Here is an 18,849-nt window from a genome sequence, read left to right as displayed (position 1 = left end):
CCTCATATGGAAGGTACACACACACACACACACACACACACACACACACACACACACACACACACACACACACACACACACACACACGCACACACTTTCCATCATTATTACATGAGGCTATTCCGGGGTGGGCACATATAATTGTTTGGAGGCAGGTTGCCAGGCAACAGCGACACACTTCACTCATCCCTGTAGGCCCGACGTGCACGAGCACGTGGACGCGCGTGGGAATATGTCCACAATCCAGACAAGCATGACTCATTAGATCCATTGGCTAATCAGCCGGGCGTGTCTAGCGAGGTGGCAAGGAGCTCAAACAGCTGGCCGGCACGTAAACAACAATTTCATAATCATTTCTTTAATAATCATCTGTTTCATAATCATTTCTTTAATAATCATCTGTTTCATAATCATTTCTTTAATAATCATCTGTTTCATAATCATTTCTTTAATAATCATCTGTTTCATAATCATTTCTTTAATAATCATCTGTTTCATAATCATTTCTTTAATAATCATCTGTTTCATAATCATTTCTTTAATAATCATCTGTTTCATAATCATTTCTTTAATAATCATCTGTTTGATCATCATTTCCTGCAGTGTGAGGTCAGTGCGTCCATCCTAAAAGTTTGACCCACAAAAGAGCAACTTTTAAACGAGTAAAAGTTAGTTCTCGCAAATGTTTACAAACACCCACTTTTTCCAAATCAGTAGCAGTTTCTCTAGCTAAAGTGAAAAGTGTGTTTGTGTACCATTGCTATTTCTTTCAAACGCATAATTCTCACAAGACTTACATTTTTTTGGTAAAAGAATTCCAACTTTTATGGTCCTCATAAATTCCAACCTTTTACTGTGATCGGAACTTTTTTCTTTCAAACATTTTTGATTAGTTCAAAACCTTTTCGAGCTTTACTCTCCGATCTTCAACAAGACAATTCTTCATTTCTAACTTTACTGGGGCAAAAGACAACCTTTTACATAACGTAGAATTTTGAAATAAAACTCTCAAAAAATGTGTAAACTCTTCCCGTCATGAAAACTTTATTCTCGCAAATCTGCCGGCATTTTCCTTGAAAAAAAAAGTGCATTTGAAATATCGTATTTATGGTAAATGCATATCACTACTTCCAACTTTAACTTCAACTCAAACTTTTTCTTGTAACGTAAATTCCAACATTTTCTGTCATTATTATTTGTGTACTGAATTTATTGTCGCAGGTTTTTACATTTATCGTGAAAAATAACTCTCGCCTTTTTCTGTAAAATCGTTATCATAACCACAACATCACTCTTGCAAATTAATGACTTTTTCCTCTTAAAATTAATTCAAATTCCATATTCCATTTATCAACTTTTTCCTCACAAAATTTTGACTTTATTCAGGACATTTTCTCAGAAAATGTACCGTATTTTCCGGACTATAAGGCGCACTTAAAATCCTGTTTTTCTTCTCAAAACTCGACAGTGCGCCCTATAAACCGGTGCACCTAATGCCTAAAGAATCATTCTGGTTTTGCTTACTGACCTCAAAGCAATTGTATTTGGTACACGGTGTAATGTTGCATTTAAAATATAGAACATTACACACGGCGCTCAAAAATCTATCAAAATGTTTTATCAGAATCAGAAATACTTTATTAATCCCCGAGGGGAAATTAACATTTTCAGCACAATCCCATTCAAGATCAGACAAACATTACATGGAGACAGAACAGGATCAAACATTACAGGGAGACAGAACAGGATCAAACATTACAGGGAGACAGAACAGGATCGCTGACGGGTCTGCCAACTTATAAGGTAAGACATATTATCTGCCGTTTTGTTTCACAATATTATGCAAAAGCAACTTTTCTTACCTTCTGGTACCTGCTGATCTGTATTTGGGATCTGCATAAGTCCTGAAAAATTGAGTGCGTCCGCCTTTGTAGTCTGTGCCGACACCGTAGTGGATAATCTTCTTCTTTTTCTCTATCTTCTTGTTATGTGACATTCATGTTGCCATTTCTAATATAAAGTAGTGTACAGTTCTTACTTATATCTGTCAGTAAACTCACCATGAAAGCACTAAAACATACCGGTGTAGTGACTTTACATTATTCACCCAAGGAACTTTAGTTATTAGAGTTCCGGTCGGACGCTTTTTCACGGGACACATTTCCGGCGGATGAGGAGATGCTGCTCCGTTATTGATGGAAGTAAAGTGTGAATGTCATTAAAACAGTTAGCGCCATCTTTTGACACTTCTTCCACTCCCGCCCTTGCACGCTACACCGCTACAACAAAGAAGACGCTGTCCAAGTGGAGGCACGTAAATAACAGCGGCCACAAAACGGTGCATCCCGAAGAGACTGTCAGAAAGTGAGTTGAAGATGATGAGTAAAACATCATCTATGCAACATTTTGATCAAAGAAGCAGCATTACATGTTATGTAGACCACAAGGAAGTCTTTTACATTTAGTAAATAATAATATGACTCCTTTAATGCGCCTTATAATCTGGTGCGCCTTTTGTATGAAAATAGACCTGACTAGACCCGCTCATCGGCAGTGCGCCTTATAATCCGGTGCGCCCTATGGTCCGGAAAATAGGGTAAGTTAAATCCAAGTTTTTGTGGCAAAGGTGAAAACTCCAAAGTTGGAGAGAGTTTTGCAAGACCTCCACATTCCTGCAGGATGAGTCACATACACGCGACCCTTGACCTCTTTTGATCAAAGCGCAGCAATGTCTCAACTTGCAACATTTTGTCTCTTTTCAAGGCAGTCGCAGAGACACTGACTCACAAATGTCCACAAGCAGAGCGGGGACTCCCCCGACATGCGTGTGCACGCCCTCAATACACCATGTGTGCACGCCCTCAATCCACCACGTGTGCACGCCCTCAATCCACCACGTGTGCACGCCCTCAATACACCACGTGTGCACGCCCTCAATCCAACATGTGTGCACGCCCTCAATCCAACATGTGTGCACGCCCTCAATCCAACATGTGTGCACGCCCTCAATCCAACACGTGTGCACGCCCTCAATCCACCACGTGTGCACGCCCTCAATCCAACATGTGTGCACGCCCTCAATCCACCACGTGTGCACGCCCTCAATCCAACATGTGTGCACGCCCTCAATCCACCATGTGTGCACGCCCTCAATCCACCACGTGTGCACGCCCTCAATCCAACATGTGTGCACGCCCTCAATCCAACATGTGTGCACGCCCTCAATCCAACATGTGTGCACGCCCTCAATCCAACATGTGTGCACGCCCTCAATCCAACATGTGTGCACGCCCTCAATCCAACATGTGTGCACGCCCTCAATCCAACATGTGTGCACGCCCTCAATCCAACATGTGTGCACGCCCTCAATCCAACATGTGTGCACGCCCTCAATCCAACATGTGTGCACGCCCTCAATCCAACATGTGTGCACGCCCTCAATCCAACATGTGTGCACGCCCTCAATCCACCATGTGTGCACGCCCTCAATCCACCATGTGTGCACGCCCTCAATCCAACATGTGTGCACGCCCTCAATACACCACGTGTGCACGCCCTCAATCCAACATGTGTGCACGCCCTCAATCCACCACGTGTGCACGCCCTCAATACACCACGTGTGCACGCCCTCAATCCAACATGTGTGCACGCCCTCAATCCAACATGTGTGCACGCCCTCAATCCAACATGTGTGCACGCCCTCAATCCAACACGTGTGCACGCCCTCAATCCACCACGTGTGCACGCCCTCAATCCAACATGTGTGCACGCCCTCAATCCACCACGTGTGCACGCCCTCAATCCAACACGTGTGCACGCCCTCAATCCACCATGTGTGCACGCCCTCAATCCACCACGTGTGCACGCCCTCAATCCAACATGTGTGCACGCCCTCAATCCAACATGTGTGCACGCCCTCAATCCAACATGTGTGCACGCCCTCAATCCAACATGTGTGCACGCCCTCAATCCAACATGTGTGCACGCCCTCAATCCAACATGTGTGCACGCCCTCAATCCACCACGTGTGCACGCCCTCAATCCAACATGTGTGCACGCCCTCAATCCAACATGTGTGCACGCCCTCAATCCAACATGTGTGCACGCCCTCAATCCAACATGTGTGCACGCCCTCAATCCAACATGTGTGCACGCCCTCAATCCAACATGTGTGCACGCCCTCAATCCAACATGTGTGCACGCCCTCAATCCAACATGTGTGCACGCCCTCAATCCAACATGTGTGCACGCCCTCAATCCAACATGTGTGCACGCCCTCAATCCAACATGTGTGCACGCCCTCAATCCAACATGTGTGCACGCCCTCAATCCAACATGTGTGCACGCCCTCAATCCACCATGTGTGCACGCCCTCAATCCACCATGTGTGCACGCCCTCAATCCAACATGTGTGCACGCCCTCAATCCAACATGTGTGCACGCCCTCAATCCAACATGTGTGCACGCCCTCAATCCAACATGTGTGCACGCCCTCAATCCACCATGTGTGCACGCCCTCAATCCACCATGTGTGCACGCCCTCAATCCAACATGTGTGCACGCCCTCAATCCAACATGTGTGCACGCCCTCAATCCAACATGTGTGCACGCCCTCAATCCAACATGTGTGCACGCCCTCAATCCACCATGTGTGCACGCCCTCAATCCAACATGTGTGCACGCCCTCAATCCAACATGTGTGCACGCCCTCAATCCAACATGTGTGCACGCCCTCAATCCACCACGTGTGCATGCCCTCAATCCAACACGTGTGCACGCCCTCAATCCAACATGTGTGCACGCCCTCAATCCAACATGTGTGCACGCCCTCAATCCACCATGTGTGCATGCCCTCAATCCAACATGTGTGCACGCCCTCAATCCACCACGTGTGCACGCCCTCAATCCAACATGTGTGCACGCCCTCAATCCAACATGTGTGCACGCCCTCAATCCAACATGTGTGCACGCCCTCAATCCAACATGTGTGCACGCCCTCAATCCAACATGTGTGCACGCCCTCAATCCACCACGTGTGCATGCCCTCAATCCAACACGTGTGCACGCCCTCAATCCAACATGTGTGCACGCCCTCAATCCACCATGTGTGCATGCCCTCAATCCAACATGTGTGCACGCCCTCAATCCACCACGTGTGCACGCCCTCAATCCAACATGTGTGCACGCCCTCAATCCAACATGTGTGCACGCCCTCAATCCAACATGTGTGCACGCCCTCAATCCAACATGTGTGCACGCCCTCAATCCAACATGTGTGCACGCCCTCAATCCAACATGTGTGCACGCCCTCAATCCAACATGTGTGCACGCCCTCAATCCAACATGTGTGCACGCCCTCAATCCAACATGTGTGCACGCCCTCAATCCACCATGTGTGCACGCCCTCAATCCACCACGTGTGCACGCCCTCAATCCAACATGTGTGCACGCCCTCAATCCACCACGTGTGCACGCCCTCAATCCAACATGTGTGCACGCCCTCAATCCAACATGTGTGCACGCCCTCAATCCACCACGTGTGCATGCCCTCAATCCAACACGTGTGCACGCCCTCAATCCAACATGTGTGCACGCCCTCAATCCACCATGTGTGCATGCCCTCAATCCAACATGTGTGCACGCCCTCAATCCACCATGTGTGCACGCCCTCAATCCAACATGTGTGCACGCCCTCAATCCACCATGTGTGCACGCCCTCAATCCACCATGTGTGCACGCCCTCAATCCAACATGTGTGCACGCCCTCAATCCAACATGTGTGCACGCCCTCAATCCAACATGTGTGCACGCCCTCAATCCAACATGTGTGCACGCCCTCAATCCAACATGTGTGCACGCCCTCAATCCAACATGTGTGCACGCCCTCAATCCACCATGTGTGCACGCCCTCAATCCACCATGTGAAGTGAAATGAAGTGAATTATATTTATATAGCGCTTTTCTCTAGTGACTCAAAGCACTTTACATAGTGAAAGCCAATATCTAAGTTACATTTAAACCAATGTGGGTGGCACTGGGAGCAGGTGGGTAAAGTGTCTTGCCCAAGGACACAACAGCAGTGACTAGGATGGCAGAAGCGGGGATCGAACCTGGAACCCTCAAGTTGCTGGTACGGCCACTCTACCAACCGAGCTATACCGCCATGTGTGCAACTTGACATTTTCCACAAGGAAACAAAATATCAGATTTTCTATTTTTAGCTCCACCCACTGGCCCACACACACTTCCTTCTGTCCAATCAGGACAACACGCCATGCAAACTCTGCTTAACCCTTCAATGAACACACAAATATCACTTCCATATTTATTTAAGAGTTGGGAAACTCGCACGCCTCAATAAAATATATCTTCAAAATATACATGAAATATTTTCTATTATGAGTGGAGCTTTGGACGCAAAAGTGCACACTCGGGCAAGAAAGTCTTACTGACTGACTGAGAGACGACTTACTGACTGACTGAGACAACTTACTGACTGACTGACTGAGACGACTTACTGACTGACTGAGAGACGACTTACTGACTGACTGACTGAGACAACTTACTGACTGACTGACTGAGACGACTTACTGACTGACTGAGAGACGACTTACTGACTGACTGAGACAACTTACTGACTGACTGAGAGACGACTTACTGACTGACTGAGAGACGACTTACTGACTGACTGAGAGACGACTTACTGACTGACTGAGAGACGACTTACTGACTGACTGAGACAACTTACTGACTGACTGAGAGACGACTTACTGACTGACTGAGAGACGACTTACTGACTGACTGAGACAACTTACTGACTGACTGACTGAGACGACTTACTGACTGACTGAGAGACGACTTACTGACTGACTGAGAGACGACTTACTGACTGACTGAGAGACGACTTACTGACTGACTGAGAGACGACTTACTGACTGACTGAGACGACTTACTGACTGACTGAGAGACGACTTACTGACTGACTGAGAGACGACTTACTGACTGACTGAGAGACGACTTACTGATTGACTGAGACGACTTACTGACTGACTGACTGAGACGACTTACTGACTGACTGACTGAGACGACTTACTGATTGACTGAGACAACTTACTGACTGACTGACTGAGACGACTTACTGATTGACTGAGACAGTGTCGCAGCCAAGACTGACACAAATAGAAAGAACAGACAAAGTAAATATGAAAACCTGTGTGTGGGAGGGGCAGACAGACAGACATGCAGACAGACAGACGGACATGCAGACAGATAGACAGAAAGACATGCAGACAGACATGCAGACAGACAGAAAGACATGCAGACAGACAGAAAGACATGCAGACAGACAGAAAGACATGCAGACAGACAGAAAGACATGCAGACAGACAGACATGCAGATAGACATGCAGATAGACAGAAAGACATGCAGACAGACATGCAGATAGACAGACATGCAGACAGACATGCAGACAGACAGACATGCAGACAGACAGACATGTAGACAGAGACATTTCTTCTCAAGTGGGAACCAGAAGAAAGATGATAGAAAATATTCTACAGGCACATTTTCCAAGGCCTTAACCTCTCGGCCATCCTGGCGGAGGACAAGATGTCACTTCCTAAAAGTCCAGAATAACTGTAACATTAACCAATGAGGTTTGGTGATGATGTCACATCCTGCTGAGCTGCCGGCACTTTTTCCCGCTTTCCATCCAGCGCCCGCCCTCCTCCTCCCAAAGCTGATCAACAAACCCCCACCATGGCCTCCCTCATCAAGCCACATAAAGGTCCAACAAAGAGCAAACAACACAGTAAACCAACACAGCCTTGTAAAACACACACACACACACACACACACACACACACACACACACACATTCCAGAGCCGGGTGCTTGAACACACCCTCCAGAGTGTTGCCCTTTGATGTGAGTGTGGGAAAGCTCTGGGGAATGGTCTTGGGGGAGCTGGGGGGCACCACCCTATGATGCTAATTAGCAGACTTTTACAACAAGCTCAACTTTTTCTTGAGGGGGAAGTTACACCGCTTTTTGCCACCGCCACTGTAGACAACCACAATGTATCCCCTTTTTCAGGGGTGTTCAAAGTGCGTCCCGGGGGCCATTTGTGGCTTGCAGCTTGACTTTTGTTGGCCTGCAACATGTTGTCGGGGGCGGGGGGAATACCGTATTTTCCGGACCATAGGGCCCACCGGATTATAAGGCGCACTGCCGATGAGCGGGTCTCTTCAGGTTTTTTCATACAAAAGGCGCACCGGATTATAAGGCGCATTAAAGGGGTCATATTATATATTTTTTCTAAAGGTAAAAGACTTCCTTGTGGTCTACATCAGTGGTCCGAGGAATGGTACCGGTCCGTAACATTCAATAATTTATAAAGGACCACATTTTCTCCGACTTAACTTTTGCCTTTCCCACTAGACACACCAATACGCTAGTTTATATGCAACTGCTCATAGGAGGCTGCCATTGGTTAGAACTTTGTGACATGATACAATGCACATTAAACAACATATCAAATATAAATGTGACAGATTGTAGCCAAAGGTTAATGGTATTTACTACCATCAACCTGCTGGTGATGTCATTGCAAAGAAACAAGCCCAGGGCTCCCACTAATTCAGCATTATAGTGACTTGTATTTTTCATGCACTTATTTCTGCTGTATTTATCCGGCACAATTGGAAAGCCGGTCCCTGAAAATAATGCCTACACACAATCGGTCCGTGGTGCAAAGAAGGTTGGGTTACCACTGCTCTACATAACATGTAATGCTGCTTCTTTGCTCAAAATGTTGCATAGATGATGTTTTACTCATCATCTTCAACTCACTTTCTGACAGTCTCTTCAGGATGCACCCTTTTGTGGGCGTGTCTTATTTACGTGCCTCCACTTGGACAGCGTCTTCTCCTTGTTGTAGCGGTGTAGCGTGCAAGGACGGGAGTGGAAGAAGTGTCAAAAGATGGCGCTAACTGTTTTAATGACATTCACACTTTACTTCAATCAATAACGGAGCAGCATCTCCTCATCCGGAAACAACAACAACACCCGAAATGTGTCCCGTGAAAAAGCGTCCGACCGGAACTCTCTAATAACTAAAGTTCCTTGGGTGAATAATGTCAACTCACTACACCGGTAGTTTTTAGCGCTTCCATAGCGAGATGTAAGTTAGAACTTGATGCTACTTTACATTAGAAATGGCAACATAACAAGAAGATAGTGAAAAAGAAGAAGCTTATCGACTACGGCATGGACACGGACTACAGTGGCGGATGTGCGCACATTTTCAGGACTTATGCAGATCTCAAATACAGATCAGCAGGTACTAGAAGGTAAAAAAAGTTGGTTTTGCATAATATTGTGAAACAAAACAGCAGATAATAAATACGTCTGCTAATGGGTGCCATGTTGCGGTCCTTACACACACACACACACACACACCAAAGTAATACTTGTATCTGTAGCTGTAATGGGCCGACAATCCATCAAGTGGTGTGGCTTCAACGTCGTACTAAAACATTGACAGATTTTTGAGTGCCGCGTGTAATGTTCTTTATTACCAATGGAACACTTAAAGTTTTGGTGTTGTTTACTGCCGTCATATTGCAGTCTACACGTATCTCTTATGTGTGACTGCCATCTACTGGTCACACTTATCACTACACCATGTACCAAATTAAATTGCTTCGTGGTCGGTCAGCACAACCAGAATTATTCCGTACATTAGGCAGGTTATAACGCGCACTCTCGATTTTTGAAGAAAATGAAAGGATTATAGTCCGAAAAATACTGTAACAATCGTAAAAATGTGAGAAATAAAGAGCAAAAAGACATAATGTAATGAGGAAAAATAGCAGAAAAATGTATACAAAATTTGCACAGTATGCAGGACGTCTATGAATATTCTCATGCATCCGAGTCATTTTAATCTCAGGGCATTTGATCCATGGCAACTGGACTGTTTGGTTTGTCTTAGAAGACGTTTGGCCTCTCATCCGAGTCAGCTTCGTCAGACTTATATTGGTCAGATCTCGTCTTAGACTTCGATGGGTCTAAAAGACAATTTGGCCTCCAACAAATAACAGGAGTTAGAAACATTCTGGTCAATGTGTGAGGTTTGGAAAGCAGCAATAAAGTAGGACTAATCTGAGTGGTTTGATTGATTGATTGAGACTTTTATTAGTAGTAACACCCGAATAAGTTTTTCAACTTGTTTAAGTCCACTTAAATTGATTCATGATACAGATATATACTATCATATATACTATGATGGCATGATGGCGCTCAAGCTGGCGATGAGGGAGCTAAGACTTCCTGCTGCAACTTCACCACAACTCATCAAAACATCCACTACACAGTTCATTGTGCTAAAGCAGAATGTCCAACTTGTTTTCATCAAGGGCCACATCAGTCATGGCCGCTTGTAACAGTGAATGTAATAACACAATAGTATAATTGCCTATGCATTTGGTTATATTGTACGTACAAATTGATGGATAACTTGCTTTGAAATCGTAAGTCAAGGTGACAAGCAGATATTTAAGAATTTAGACTTCCTTTTTCTTGTCATTCAAATTGCAACTTTACAGATAAGAACGAAATGTTGTTGCATTAGCTGCTTGTAGTGCAGGATAAAAGAGCAATAAAATAAATAGATTACTGTACAGATAAATATATTGCACTTTTGCATATGCATCCACGTTTATGGATGTATGTTTTATTGTCTTTATATTCCAGCCAGTTAATATGTTTTTGGGGGGGAATTGAGGGGATTATTTGGATGCGTTCAAGAGTCTTACGGCCTGAGGGAAGAAGCTGTTACACAACCTGGAGGTTCTGCTACAGAACCTCTTTCTAGAGATTTATTGTTATTTTTACAAATGATCATACGGTATGTAATAATTAGGAGTGCTAAAAAGGCTTTTTATCACATTCGAATTCCGATTTTTTTAGTAGTTATCAAAAATCCAATTTTTGTATTAATTTATAAACAATGAATTACTTTTTTAAAGCCATCTCTAAGCTTACTTGGTGCACGTATGTCAGCAACCAAAAGGAGGTTTTGTAACCTGTAAGCTGTTTTGTTATTATTATACCAAATATTATATAGCAAAAATCAGTTTGAATGGAGAATCGTGTTGAATCCAGTATCGATTATGAATCAAATCCTCACCCAAAGAATCGGAATCGAAGGCCGGAAAATATTGGTGTGGGGACAACTCTACCACATACACAACAATGTCGTCCGGTCAGGACGCAGCTTTAGCAATGTGCTTTTTTTGAACGCGCTTCTAACAAGGTGCAGCGCAAATACAGAAAACTGAGCGTTTCCATCAATGGTTACCAGCCATAAAAACATAAACCACTCCCAAATGTCTTCAATATTTACGAGCAAAGGTGAATTATTGAATTGTGCAACGTTTGAGCAAACGCTGGAGGTTATGGAAATCTCCTTGTTGTGCTAATAAAACGCTCGCTACAAATAAAAGGATGGTTGGTAATGGGTCGCACTTAGCGTCACTCCCAGCGTTTTGTGGCAGGAGGAAGGACGCCGGAGGGGAGGAGGGCTGCATTGAAGTCATACATACGGAGGGGAGGAGGGCTGCATTGAAGTTAGGTTATTGAAGTCATACATACGGAGAGGAGGAGGGCTGCATTGAAGTTAGGTTATTGAAGTCATACATACGGAGGGGAGGAGGGTTGCATTGAAGTCATACATACGGAGGGGAGGAGGGCTGCATTGAAGTTAGGTTATTGAAGTCATACATACGGAGGGGAGGAGGGTTGCATTGAAGTCATACATACGGAGGGGAGGAGGGCTGCATTGAAGTTAGGTTATTGAACATACATACGGAGGGGAGGAGGGCTGCATTGAAGTTAGGTTATTGAACATACATACGGAGGGGAGGAGGGCTGCATTGAAGTTAGGTTATTGAACATACATACGGAGGGGAGGAGGGCTGCATTGAAGTCATACATACGGAGGGGAGGAGGGCTGCATTGAAGTTGGGTTATTGAAGTCATACATACGGAGGGGAGGAGGGTTGCATTGAAGTCATACATACGGAGGGGAGGAGGGCTGCATTGAAGTTAGGTTATTGAAGTCATACATACGGAGGGGAGGAGGGCTGCATTGAAGTTAGGTTATTGAAGTCATACATACGCAGGGGAGGAGGGCTGCATTGAAGTTAGGTTATTGAAGTCATACATACGGAGGGGAGGAGGGCTGCATTGAAGTTAGGTTATTGAACATACATACGGAGGGGAGGAGGGCTGCATTGAAGTTAGGTTATTGAACATACATACGGAGGGGAGGAGGGCTGCATTGAAGTTAGGTAATTGAACATACATACGGAGGGGAGGAGGGCTGCATTGAAGTTAGGTTATTGAACATACATACGGAGGGGAGGAGGGCTGCATTGAAGTTAGGTTATTGAAGTCATACATACGGAGGGGAGGAGGGCTGCATTGATGTTAGGTAATTGAAGTCATACATACGGAGGGGAGGAGGGCTGCATTGAAGTTAGGTTATTGAACATACATACGGAGGGGAGGAGGGCTGCATTGATGTTAGGTAATTGAAGTCATACATACGGAGGGGAGGAGGGCTGCATTGAAGTTAGGTTATTGAACATACATACGGAGGGGAGGAGGGCTGCATTGAAGTTAGGTAATTGAAGTCATACATACGGAGGGGAGGAGGGCTGCATTGAAGTTAGCTTATTGAACATACATACGGAGGGGAGGAGGGTTGCATTGAAGTCATACATACGGAGGGGAGGAGGGCTGCATTGAAGTTAGGTTATTGAAGTCATACATACGGAGGGGAGGAGGGCTGCATTGAAGTTAGGTTATTGAAGTCATACATACGGAGGGGAGGAGGGCTGCATTGAAGTTAGGTTATTGAAGTCATACAAATATAAAGTCATCTATTTTGGCTCGCAGAGCATCCACACTTGTGCTCATGCAGAGGTAAAAGAGAGGACAGTTTATAGAAACGCATGCACACACACACGCACGCACGCACACACGCACGCACGCACGCACACACACACACACACACACATGCACGCTAAGAAGAAGGTCAGCAGGTTTAAAAGTTAGTGTGGGCAGTGTGGGCCAGTTAAAACAGTGTGATGGCTGTAATGACCATATTTGTGCACACTTGTGTGTGTGTGTGTGTGTGTGTGTGTGTGTGTGTGTGTGTGTGTGTGTGTGTGTGTGTGTGTGTGTGTGTGTGTGCGTGCGTGCGAAGTGTTTTCCTATAAAAAATATTTTAATAATATATATTTATCCTATGTGAAATAAACAAACATATTAAAAGCATGAATTAAAAGTGTTTGAATAAGTCTTTAAATCCTCCAGCACATTGCTTCTCAAACTGCTTTATCCAAGTACCACCTCAGAAAAAACTTGGCTCTCCAAATACCACCATTATGACCAAATACCACCATAATGACCAAATACCACCATAATGACCAAATACCACCATAATGACCAACATTAAAATACAGTAGCACACCGATTATAAGGCGCATTAAAGGAGTCATATTATTATTCAGATTATTTTGTAAAAGTAAAAGACTTCCTTGTGGTCTACATAACATGTAATGCTGCTTCTTTGCTCAAAATGTTGCATAGATGATGTTTTACTCATCATCTTCAACTCACTTTCTGACAGTCACAAATTTTCAGGACTTATGCAGATCCCAAAAACAGATCAGCAGGTAGCTTTCTGACAGTCGCTTCAGGATGCGCCGCTTTGTGGGCGCTCTTATTTACGTGGCTCACCTACTTTATATTACAAATGGCAACATGAATGTCACATAACAAGAAGATAGAGAAAAAGAAGAAGCTTATCCACTATGGTGTCATCACCGACTACAAAGGCGGATGCGCGCAAATTTTCAGGACTTATGCAGATCCCAAATACAGATCAGCAGCTACCAGAAGGTAAGAAAAGTTGCTTTTGCATAATATTGCGAAACAAAAGGCCAGATAATATGTCTTACCTTATACACACACCATAATAATACTCCTATGTTGAAGCACAGTACAATCCATCAAGTGGTGTGGCTTCATAGCTTACCAAAGTCATACTAAAACATGTTCATACATTTTTGAGCGTCGTGTGTAATGTTCTATATTTTCAATGGAACATATCAAATGTTGCTGTTGTTTACTTGAGTCATATTGCAGTCCACACCTATCTCTTATGTGTGACTGCCATCATATTGCAGTCTACACATATCTCTTATTTGTGACTGCCATCTACTGGTCACACGTATGATCCCAAATAAAATAGCTTTGAGGTCGGTAAGCACAACCAAAATGAGTCCGTACATTAGGTGCACCGGGTTATAAGGCGCACTGTCGAGTTTTGAGAAAACGAAAGGATTTTAAGTGCGCCTTCTGGTCCGAAAAATACGGCGTTCATTAAAACAAGGCAGAGGTTTTATTTAACAAGTATATTCAATATTTTTGGCCACTGCAGCACTAAACACAGTTTGAACAGTAACACAGTGTTTGAATATAGGAAAATAAAACACCGTACTTTAATCAAGCGATTATTTGGTGTACTACGAGATGGAGCCCGCGTACCACTCGTGGTACATGTACCAGTTTGACAATCACTGCTCTTGCAGCTAAACAATTATAAAATGATGTTGCTGAACAGGCGATATGGATTTGTTATATATTATATAAAATTATAATATAATATATCAGTATATATACTAATAATAATGTAAATATTACATATATGTTATATTGCTACTATGGTACATTTTTAGTCTACTTTATACCTTTTTGTGCCCTTGTGTGCATTACCCTTTCCATCCTTTGTGACTGAGCAACTGTGTGGAACAATTTCCCTTGAGGATCAATAAAGTTTGTCCTTTCGACACATACTAAATACAACGCACAAAACGGTTGCTAAATCACATTGCACGTGCTAAATAATGACATGTGCATTTTCTCCTCCCAGTATTGTGGGTGTTGCAATGATCAGCATATATTTGACATATTAATGAAGAAGCTTCTTTTCGTGACCTTCTCGCCATTTGCGGGTCCCAGATGGCTGTCAAAGTGTACAAACTTGTCGCAATACGTCCTCAGACTTCTTTTGTCCAGGTGAGAGGCATGATTTATGATCTCCAATAGACTTCCAGGTAGCAAGAAAGCGAGGAAACTCCCTCGCCAGTCCATCATGTCCAAGTTGTACACAGACTTGTGATGGCTATAAATAGTTTGTCTGCGTTAAGAGCGTATAATAACAATATCACTAATACTTGCTTCATATTCAAATCACAAAATGTAAATGGAGTATTGTTGGCACTTTTTGAATGGTTATTAATTTGATTTTATGGGCGAAGTAGAGGACCTCCCGTTGGCTCAACTTTTATTTTCAAGTTAGAACGCATTAAAAAAAATGTCTTTCATAATAATTGTGAACGATTCCCAAAAAAGTCCAATAGTGCAGTTCCCCTTTAACAGACGCAACCCACTTTGCACACGTTTAGTAGATCAGCTTTGTGTGTGCTATCAAGTTTGCACGTGTTTTAGTACTTGCAAACCTTTCATAAATCACTATTAACAAATCAATATTATCAATAGTAACAAAATAAAAAATGTCTTACATTACAATAATGCATTGTCAAAGATGTTTTGTCATGTAATCTGTGATATTTCTCCCTAAATAAATGTTTACTGTCGGATCAAAATAAAGCGTATATTATTTTATAACATGTTGTGATTGATAGTCTGCAATTACAGAATGTTCAGCAGGCTGGATATAAGACTTTATTCATAAATAGAGAACATTTAAAAATGTTCTTGCAGCAATATGAATACCATTGTACAAAATGTAATGTCCAGAACATCAGAAGCAATTATTCAGGTAGAAATATCACAGATTACATTATAAAACATCTTTGGCAATCAAGCCATGATTCACGGTTTGTGTTATTAATGCGTGTAGCTCCTCCACTCAATGCAAGTGCTTCTACAGCAGGAATAACAATTACGTCCATCCATCCATCCATTTTCTACCGCTTGTCCCTTTCGGGGTCGCATATTTCTCCAAAATATAAAATCCACACGCACACACAAAAGGAGCACTGACCCTGAATGCATTGCAGAGATCCGTCCTCCGCTCGGATGGTGAAGGTCTCCCCCGGGTTCACCTGTACCAGGATCACCTGTGTGGAAACAGAGGGGTCAGGTTGGGAATGTCACATGTTCAACGCTGTCCGCATCAGACGTAACATAGCACAACATGATATACCATGACGTAAAATGACATTGCATGATATAACATGACTCGAGATGATACGTAATATGACGTAACTGTTATGATTTAACATGGGGAGGTGACATTACCTCCCCCTGGTGTCAGTTGCCGTCACCTCCCTCTGCACACCGTAAGATAGATGGATAGATAGTACTTTATTGATTCCTTCAGGAGAGTTCCCTCAGGAAAATTAAAATTCCAGCAGCAGTGTACAGAGTTGAGATCGAATTTAAAAAGTAAAAAGTAAGACAATAAGAATAAAAACAAAAAGCAAGAATGAGAATAAAAATATAACAGTAAAATAAGAATATAACAAGAGAAACTAGACAGTAGTGACCATGTTATGAAAAAGTATTGCACTGTTATTGTTTTGCATCCCCTGTCATCCGAGTACCCCCCCTCCCCCCCAGAGAGGAGTTGTACAGTCTAATGGCGTGTGGGACAAAGGAGTTTTTGAGTCTATTAGTCCTGCACTTGGGATGAAGCAGTCTAGCACTGAACAGGCTCCTCTGGCTACTGACAACGGTATGCAGAGGGTGACTGGCATCATCCAGGATGCTCACTAGTTTTTCCACAGTCCTCTTCTCTGCCACCGTCACCAGTGAGTCTAGTTTTATTCCCATCGTAGAACCGGCCCGCCAGATCAGTTTCTCCAGTCTGGAGCTGTCCTTCTTAGATGTACTGCCCCCCCCAGCACACTACCATGTAGTACAGAACACTGGGAACCACAGACTGGTAGTACATCCACAAGAGTTTTTTTTACAAATGTTGAAGGAACGCAGCCTCCTCAGGAAGTACAGCCTGCTCTGTCCTTTCCTGTACTAGTATACTTGTAACAGTATACTCCGGCCAATTGATTAGGGACCTGACGGCACAGTGCCTTAGCCTCGCCCCCAGTGACAATGTTTTATTTTTTTCCTCCTTTCTTTTTGCCCCTCTCACGATGGCTTTTCTTTTCAATCCACCCTGGAGAATTTTTCTAGCCCACCTCAGCAATATCATGGACTGTTTAGCAGTGCTGTAGGGATGGAAGAATTTACCCGCCGCCTGGACACCCACCTCCCACCCTTCGTGACTGTTCCTAAGTCACCAGGAAGCGTCTGGCATCCGCTTTCGGAGGGGGGGGGGGATAGTACTGGTGGTTGTGCTGGTGTGGTGGTGCAGCTGCACCCAGACAGCCTACGCCCTGCCAGACAAATTCCACTTGTCTTCTGCTTTTCCCAGCCGCAGCCACAAGCCCCCTGGCTATCCCCCAAGCTAACACCCGAGCTAGCACCAGCCCCTAGGCTAGCCTCCGAGCTAGCACCAGCCCCCTGGCTAGCCCCCGAGCTAGCACCAGCCCCCTGGCTAGCCCCCGAGCTAGCACCAGTCCCCGGGCTAGCCTCCGAGCTAGCACCAGCTTCCAGGCTGACCCCCGCGTCTCTACCATCTCCCAGGCTGGCCACGACCTCTGCACCTCGGCCAGCAACACTGGCTTCAGCACCTCGGCCTGCTCCGCCGACCTCTGCACCTCGGCCAGCATCGCCGACCTCTGCACCTCGGCCAGCATCGCCGACCTCTGCACCTCGGCCAGCAACACCGGCTTCAGCACCTCGGCCTGCTCCGCCGACTTCTGCACTTCGACCAGCAGCGCCGACCTCTGCACCTCGGCCAGCAGCACTGGCTTCAGCACCTCGGCCGGCTCCTCAGCTGCCCTCCTCGTCTCCGGCTTTGATGACGTCTGCTGCTTCCACGCCTCAGACGACATCTGCGCTGCTTCCACGCCTCAGACGACATCTGCTGCTGCTTCCACGCCTCCGACGTCCTTCTCTTCGCCTCCGACGTCTCCTCCTCGTTTCCGGCGAGACGCACCATGGCGCCACTCGCGTCCGCCTTCCAGACGGCCAAGATGGTGGCCGTTCCTTGGTCACCCGCCTCAGCGGCGTTCTACTCACCGCCGCCACCAGACTCGTCCCCGGTGGATTCGGGAACACTTGGGCCGGCGACCCACCTCCAGTTCGCCATCGACCCTCCCTTGACTTTTGTTCCCGTGTTTCTTGTGGTTCCAGCTAGAGCAGTGGTCCGATTGGTACCGGGCCGCGCAAGAAATAAAAAAAAAAGATATATATATATATATATTTAAAAAAAAAAAAATTAAATCAACATAAAAAACACAATATATACATTATATATCAATACAGTCTGCAGGGATACAGTCCGTAAGCACACATGATTTTATTTCTTTCTGGGGAAAAAAAAAAAAAATCCCCCCCTGGACCGTGGGACAAATTTTCAAGCGTTGACCAATCCCTAGCTACAAAAAGGTTGGGGACCACTGAGGTTGGGGACCACTGAGCTAGAGGACATCTGGGAGCTGTCCATAAGGAGGGGGATACTGTCACGGCCAGGGCACATTGGAATGCGCCCTCATCCTTGCGCTCTGCTTGTCGCACCTCGGGACACGCCCACGGCCGCGCACATCCAGGGACGCGCCGTGCGCGTCTCCGCCCTGCAGCATCCACCAGCTGCAATCATTCACCGGCAATCGGCGCACCTGCCTG

At 45.1% G+C, this 18,849-nt stretch overlaps 1 protein-coding gene across 2 annotated transcripts in view; it reads right to left on the bottom strand.

Moving 5' to 3' along the window:
* The window catches only part of fndc3ba (fibronectin type III domain containing 3Ba), a 233,921-nt gene that overhangs the window by 123,829 nt on the left and 91,243 nt on the right, over positions 1 to 18,849 (bottom strand). For both annotated transcript variants that reach the window (XM_062040932.1, XM_062040933.1), the window contains exon 3: positions 16,142 to 16,217. In XM_062040932.1, coding sequence (XP_061896916.1) covers positions 16,142 to 16,217 — 76 coding nt within the window. The remainder of the gene's footprint in view (positions 1 to 16,141; positions 16,218 to 18,849) is intronic.

The sequence above is a fragment of the Entelurus aequoreus genome, linkage group LG03 (assembly GCF_033978785.1).
Source record: "Entelurus aequoreus isolate RoL-2023_Sb linkage group LG03, RoL_Eaeq_v1.1, whole genome shotgun sequence".
Classification (NCBI taxonomy): Eukaryota; Metazoa; Chordata; class Actinopteri; order Syngnathiformes; family Syngnathidae; genus Entelurus; species Entelurus aequoreus.
The sequence above is the reverse complement of the archived record's forward strand: the minus strand, read 5'-3'. Positions and strand labels throughout refer to the sequence as shown.